We start from the raw sequence: 6,861 nt of genomic DNA, 5'->3' as shown, positions 1-6,861 counted from the left end.
GGTTTAAACCAATCAGGTGTTAAATCAGCTGAGAAGCCGGCGTTTCCCAGCATGCTCTGGGTCCGCCTGGGTCTTGCACTCGGTGAAAAGCAACTGCGCCGACTGCGTCTCAGAACTGCGGCCGCCTTGCTCACGTGAGATTACCGTTGCCCACGTGTGCATGACGTCAGAGCAAGTCGGGATCAAGTCGGACACAAATCTAACCGGCATGCAACGGGCGCCGATCGCCGGTGATCGATTCTGCGCAGACCTGGCTCATCTCGAACGAGCCTAGTGAGAGCTCAGATGGGCTGATCTGGAATCTGGCTCATTGTGAGGTCATAAAGGGCAAGGTTACCTCCCATTTCTCTGCTTTGCCCGCCCAGAGAATTTGGCCCACCCATGAGAGAGAGACATCATGGCTTTCAAACAAGCAAAGTGGCAATTGGTCACAGCAACACACCCAGCCACCACCTTGCCGCCCCCCCCCCCTCCTCTTCAAAACCTACAGGTTCTACAATGGCACATACTAAGGAAAGCTCATTGTTGGACTGGCTCTAGTGGCTGTAATTCTGCACCAAGGCTTTTTGGGAAAAAGATAATTCAAATATGGTATTAGGGGATAGTGCGTGGAAGCCCAGAAGGGACGGGGAGGGGATGGGATGATCGTCAAAAAAACTTTGAAAATGAACAAGAAGTAACTCACCCAACATGCTTAGAGCACCTTTAAGATTATTTCTTGACTGTGGCGATAGTAGCCTAACTTCTTAACTCAACTAGATTTCTTTTAGAGCTTTCAGCTCAAGTACCAATGGGGAAAGAAATCCCCCCAAAAGACGGTATTAACTTGAAGTTCTCAATGTTGTCAATAACAGCTAGACGTGCAGATAATTATCTAAATAAAATACATCATCTGATAAAACCATGCTTTTGTTTTGAAGATGCGTACCGGATGCCTTACAGTTACCTATGAAAATAAAACACAGCAGACGAGCAATGCCATGCTATTGTTTTGTAAAGACCGACCGGAAAACCTGGAACTACTGCTTGCGGAGAAAATAACTGGAAGTAGCGGAGAGCTAAAAGCTAACTACGCTGTACTTCTCGCTGTCATCAAGCTGCTTTGTGGCTAAAATTAAATCGTTTGTTTAAAAGTACTGGCATTTTTCTTGCTGGTGAAGAGTCTGTTTTTCAAAAAGGTTCACTATCCTGGTCGACTTGGTGAGACATCTTTCTTTAAACAATGTTTTCATTTGGGTTTACAAGTTAGCTATAGCTAGCCAACATACATTAGCTTCAGGTCTGAACTAGGTGGACGTAACAGCAAAATGATTCTCCAAAGAGATACACATTTATGAAAACATGAACGCTAAGTGGAGGGAGTTTTAACGTGTGAACAAATGTTACCCTTATTTTCAGTCAATAACGTTACATCCATCAGATAATGAGATTAACTCTGCTGGGTCGTGGTTTGTTTTCAGATCCCTCCGTTTGTGTGTGAGTCGCTTCGGCTGCAGTCCTCCGTCTCTCTGGGCTTGGGTGAAACTGGCTCTGTGCCAGTCCTCTGTAGATGAAGATGTCCCTGGCCCAGCGAGTGCTCCTATCATGGATCTTCGCCCTCATCTTCCTCATTATGCTGGTCCTCAAGCTGGACTCTAAGATTCACTGGAACTGGTTTATCATTTTCCTCCCTGTCTGGACCTTTGACACCATCCTCATCCTCATGCTGATAGTGAAGATGGCGGGGCGCTGCAAGCCGGACTTTGACCCCAGGGATGGCGAGCAGAGCCTGAAGAGGAGGCTGTGGTACCTGACGGCCCTGCTGCTGAAGCTGGCATTCTGTCTGACACTGTGCTCACGCCTGCAGAGACTCACCGAAATGTGGGTCAGTGTGGTGTGTGTACCTCTGTGGGTGCTACTGGGTGGGGCGCTGGTGGAGCTGGGGCACAGTGTTTTCCACTACAGAAGGGAATGAACCAGAAGCCTCTGCAAAACATGGGTTTGAAATGTAACATATGGGACAAAAACTTTTACGCTCAAGCATCTCTTGCTTGGGATGCACCAGTCCGATCCACTGGATTGGCATATGGGCCATACTGACCTTAGTTATTAAGTGGATCCGGGAAGACGTGACAGATCCACGTTAGACTCTATGTCAGTGTCATAAAATTCACTGTCTGCTATACATTGTATTTAAATCCAAGCAGGTTGCAGTCACACTGAGTTGGGGTTCCAGTAAGTTCTACAGTGTAGTTTACAGGTTTATAGGGGAGGAGAGCACTACTATCGGATCAGGAATCTGTAAAAAAGTTGGAAATCTCACCACAGTAAAAGCTAATTGTTTGTCACTCTGTGATACCACAGGATTTTTGTGCAAAATGAAGATTTCGCATACACCAGTCCACACGGTTTAGCGTCTTTAGAATACATCCAGCCTTTATTTTTCTGCCTTCTGTCTTTAGGCTGCAGAATTTTATTGATGGTAAACGGGGCTACAGGAAAATAAGATTTTTATTTAATATAAGCTTGACCTGTAATGCGAGGTTGGACTGTGTTTGAGAAATTGAGCTAAGCAAACTGACACAAAGATTTGCCATTGTGCTCCACAATCAGTTACTTGCTACACAAAATGTTGATCTACAATTCACCTTTTAGAGCGAAATCCCACATATGTACACACAAACACAGTAATATCCAATGGTGGACTCCTTCGGGCACTGATACTAGTACTTGTGAACTTGTGAATTGACAGCATGAATTATTCCATTTGCACTGTGTGCCACTGAGCCATTTAAATACCGGTTTATGAAATTGCGTTTTTTTGTCAGTACCCATCCCAGGAGGTTCCGCTGTGACTGACACAATTTGAAGGCAAATGCATAACTTCCTCAAACCACATACCAACTATTGTGGCACCAAAATTCATAGCAATCAATCCAACCGTTTACAGTGTTAGACCATCATCTCTAGACTGAAGCCACTTAAGTACCTAAAAAGACATACTGAAACCTTCATGATATTAAATTCCATGAGACATTAACACTAAGTCAATATTTTTGAACCATTTATTGAGGTTCTGATCAGAGTATAAATCACACTACCAAGTCTTATCTTAGGAAATAAAAGGTATTTACAACAAAATGTTCACATACATTGGTTTCAAATAAAAACAGACAGTAAATGATATAAATAAGTTCTATGGAAAATAAAACTTGTCTTACAAAAAATATATATGCAATTTATGTATACATTTTCTCACATTGGTGCTAATAACATCTATACTGTACAGTTTTGGTACATACAGCATTTACAGCCCTGTGTGAGCGTGTGTGAACAACGTCCATTCTGAAAACAACTACTTGCTCCGAGTTTGGAGTGTTATAAACCACTAACCCCATAGATCAAAGCAACATGGCAAAGAGGATTTCAGCAGAAGCTTGGTGACTTGCTGCAATGTCCAGAACAGTGAACATAGGTAATTGCTATAGCAGGGAGTAAGGATGGTTGTTTTCAGATTGGCTCGTCCAGTACCTAAAATAGGTGCTTTAAGAGGGAAGCTAAGTAGTGCACAGGCACCGACACATGGGTCACATAAACATATTATATAGAGCCTACATACATTCGCTAACAAACGTGAAGTGAGCTACTTAGCTTACATTCTTAGGCAGTGATAAAATACTTGGGGAGTGCATCCTCTTTTCACTACGTCACTGGTGTAATGTGGCTGTGTCAGCAAAGAAATGGAATGCCCCCCGCTCATTGATTACAAATTAGAGAGACCAGTTGATGTCTGAAGGAAGGATGCATTTTCAAATACTTTAACAAAGCCTCGCCGTAAGTTGTACAGTAAAAAACGAAGACTAGACTTCTAGACATTCATATTAAGAATTCTTTCTGTGTGTGGGGTGTGTGTGTTTTTAGGGGCTGTTTTAACGGGTGCTGCTGTGGCCGAGTGTCCTGTAGGGAGGTGGCAGGTTTACCCTGCACTTTTGGACCTTTAGAGGGCACAACTGTCCGACTGTCAGATCCGGGCTTAGAGGAAGAGCCTCGAGAGACACTGTGATGGTGGGTTTTAGGTCGACTTTCTGTGAAGGAAAGGGCAAGAGTTTGGTGAGCCTCCATCGGCTTAAAGAGGTCAAAGGTGATAAGCGTCCTTGGTGGTTTGTGTTCTGGTGGCACAGGACCAGAGGCAGGTTTCTTCCTCTCCTCTTTACTGTTGATGTCTTTTTCCTTCTTTCCATCTTTCTTAACATGAATGTTTGCAGACTTGGGAGTCTTCCCTTCTTCTCTCCCTAACTTTGCCTGCACCCCCTGCATACTCGACATATTGCCCTCTTTGCCTTCCCTGTGCCCGCTTTTCTCTTTCTTACCGTGTGAAGACTTGATTTTATGACACGGTTCTCGAGTCTCCTCTCTGTCTGGCCGTAAGTGCGACACTCCCTGTGTGCCTCCTCTGTCTTTATCATGCTCCTTCTCTCTCTTAACCTGGGGTGTGGTCTTTGAGTCCCACTCCTTGGCCCACTTCTCGTCTCTCTGTGCAGGCAGGGGAGTTTGAGAGGCTTTACTGCCCTCTCTTGTCCGCTCCTCATCCTCTTTTTTCCTCATCTGCGGCAATGGCTGCATAGATGTACCACCCTCTCTTCCTCCCTCGGCCTTAACCTGCTCCTGCTCTCTAACCCTGTCCTTCTCTCTATCCCTGTCTTTGCCTCTATCCTTTTTATCCCTTTCCTTCTCTTTACTCCTATCTTTGTCTTTCTTCTCTTTAACCCTCTCCTTTTCATCTTTGTCTCTTTTTCCTTTATCCTTTTTTATTTGTGGTGTGTTGTAAGTGCTCAATATACTATCTTTAGTTTTATCTTTTAGACCTTGACCTGGTACAGTTGTCTTTTGCTGCCTCTCTTCCTCCACATCATTCTCCTTCCTAATTTGCTGTTGTGACTTTAAGGATGCACTGTCCACTCCACCCTCATCATGGCCCTTCTGCAGTGGCTGGCACATGTCTGCGCCTCCATCTGCCCCTACCTTCCCTTCTTCATCTTCAGCTTTGGGCTCCATTAGTGTTTGAGTGAGTACACCTTCATCTCTCTCCTTCTTGACGAAAGGTAGCGACTGTGTCGTTGACAACCCCTTCATCTCGGCTCCGTTCTCCTGTGCTTCTTCCTTGAAAATCTGTGTTGGAGTTTTTGAGGTTGGCCACTCCCCTCCTTTGTTGTCCTCATCGTTCAGTTTTTTCACAGGCTCACAATCCTTTCCCTCAACCTCGTCTTCCTCCTCTTCTTTGATAAGAAGTGTTACTTTTCTAGGTGTACACTTCTCCTCTTCTTGCACCACTTCCTCATCCTCCTCTTCGTGTTGGTGATACTGTTTGAGTCGGATATGCCAGGCCAGACTGCATACTGCAGACACAGTTTTGAACTGGTGGACAACTCCTCTGGGAATGAAGTAGATATCGTCGTGGTAGAGTTGGATTCGGGCGTATCGGATCCCCTCCCTCCTTAGCTGGTTCAGTTTGGCATCATCGATCCACTGTACACACTGTGGAAGCAGTAAAAAGAACACATGAGGTTCAGTAATCCCTCAATAATGAGCAAATATTATGATTCTTGCATGGCACAAAGAAAACAACTGAGTCTGATCATATATTGCACAGCCCATCAGTATTATACTATACTATTATAAGTCCTCTACTCTAAATAGATTACAAAGAGACAACGTGGCATGTTAAAAGTTCCAGGAAAAGCTCTAGGGTTTCTTTTGCACTTATAGCTGCATGACTTGACATGAGGGTCAATAAAACAAACTGCGTACACAACTTTTAACCTTTTAAAGTTGATATGGTAAACATGTTAGAATACAGCGTATTTACACACCCAGAGCAACATTATCATTCATTTGGAGTTGTTTCTTGCCACCTTGCAAATGTAAATCCATTATATACAGGGGCGGCTGTGGCTCAGTGGTAGAGCGGTTGCCTGCCAATCGGTTGCCTGCCCCTGCAGTCATTGTCGAAGTGTCCTTGGGCAAGACACTGAACCCCGAGTTGCCCCGGGTGCTGCGCATCGGAGTGTGAATGTGTGTGAATGTTTGTCTGATGAGAAGGTGGCACCTTGTACGGCAGCCCCAGCCACAGTGTATGAATGTGTGTGAATGGTGAATGTTTCCTGTAGATGTTAAAGCGCTTTGAGCAGTTAAGACTGGAAAAGCGCTATATAAATACAGCACATTTACATTTACATTATTCACCCTCCTAGTTCTGTCCTTTGATCTCCTGAAGGGAATGTATGTCTCTTTAGTGGCTAAATGCTCTACCATGTTTGATACATTTGCTCACAAGCACAAAAACAAAACAAAAACACTACTGCCTTGTGGCTGTATGCAGATCAGTCAAGTTGCAGTTGACATTTATGCCCATCCAGACTCATAATATAGGAAGTGAAGACTTTGAAGCATTTTAATAAAAGTTATGTTAATTTTTTTTCCGCGAAACATCATTTGAACATCAACCCAGCAGCACAAAAAAATCAAGACTATCAGTTTAAAGGTGGGCACCCAAGATTAGTGTCACAAATTCAAATACGGACAATTTGAAAACATAATGCCTCCAGCCACGGCTTTTGCTGGCCCAGAGGGATAAAAGCTATTGATATTAGTTTATCATACTAGGCACGAATAATACCTTTGACCCACCTGAGACAGCGGAGGTTCGTGAAGGTCCAGCTGCAGCCTCATGACCACATCTGGGAAATCTCCAGCGTGGAAACACACAACGTCTTTGGTGATCCGGGCAGGAGAGTCACTCCTGTAAGGTGATACGCAAAAACTCTTATTTACTGAACTGAGGTTTGTATTCTATGCATATTGCGTATGCTATGCGTTCTCTCT

The 6,861-nt window shown here is 44.2% G+C and overlaps 2 protein-coding genes across 3 annotated transcripts in view; one reads left to right on the top strand and one right to left on the bottom strand.

Annotated features, from left to right (window-relative positions):
- The first annotated feature begins 988 nt into the window (after nt 1–988).
- Nucleotides 989–1,961, top strand: tmem60 (transmembrane protein 60). The gene is made up of 2 exons (XM_034879979.1): nt 989–1,200; nt 1,461–1,961. Exon 2 carries the CDS (start codon nt 1,550–1,552, stop codon nt 1,952–1,954), a length of 405 nt encoding a protein of 134 aa, XP_034735870.1. The 5' UTR covers nt 989–1,200; nt 1,461–1,549; the 3' UTR covers nt 1,955–1,961.
- Nucleotides 1,962–3,026: 1,065 nt separating this feature from the next.
- LOC117949550 (lysine-specific demethylase RSBN1L-like) overlaps nt 3,027–6,861 on the bottom strand; it is a 10,580-nt gene continuing 6,745 nt past the window's right edge. The window contains exons 7-9 of one of the 2 annotated variants that reach the window (XM_034879899.1): nt 6,667–6,778; nt 5,291–5,514; nt 4,876–5,015 (exon numbers count right to left, since the gene is read on the bottom strand). In XM_034879899.1, coding sequence (XP_034735790.1) covers nt 5,012–5,015; nt 5,291–5,514; nt 6,667–6,778 — 340 coding nt within the window. In that variant the 3' untranslated portion in view covers nt 4,876–5,011. Of the gene's footprint in view, nt 5,515–6,666; nt 6,779–6,861 lie in introns of both variants that reach the window. The other variant, XM_034879898.1, reaches the window with a different exon arrangement.

The sequence above is a fragment of the Etheostoma cragini genome, chromosome 8 (assembly GCF_013103735.1).
Source record: "Etheostoma cragini isolate CJK2018 chromosome 8, CSU_Ecrag_1.0, whole genome shotgun sequence".
Taxonomy (NCBI): domain Eukaryota; kingdom Metazoa; phylum Chordata; class Actinopteri; order Perciformes; family Percidae; genus Etheostoma; species Etheostoma cragini.
This window is presented reverse-complemented; position numbering and strand designations above follow the sequence as displayed.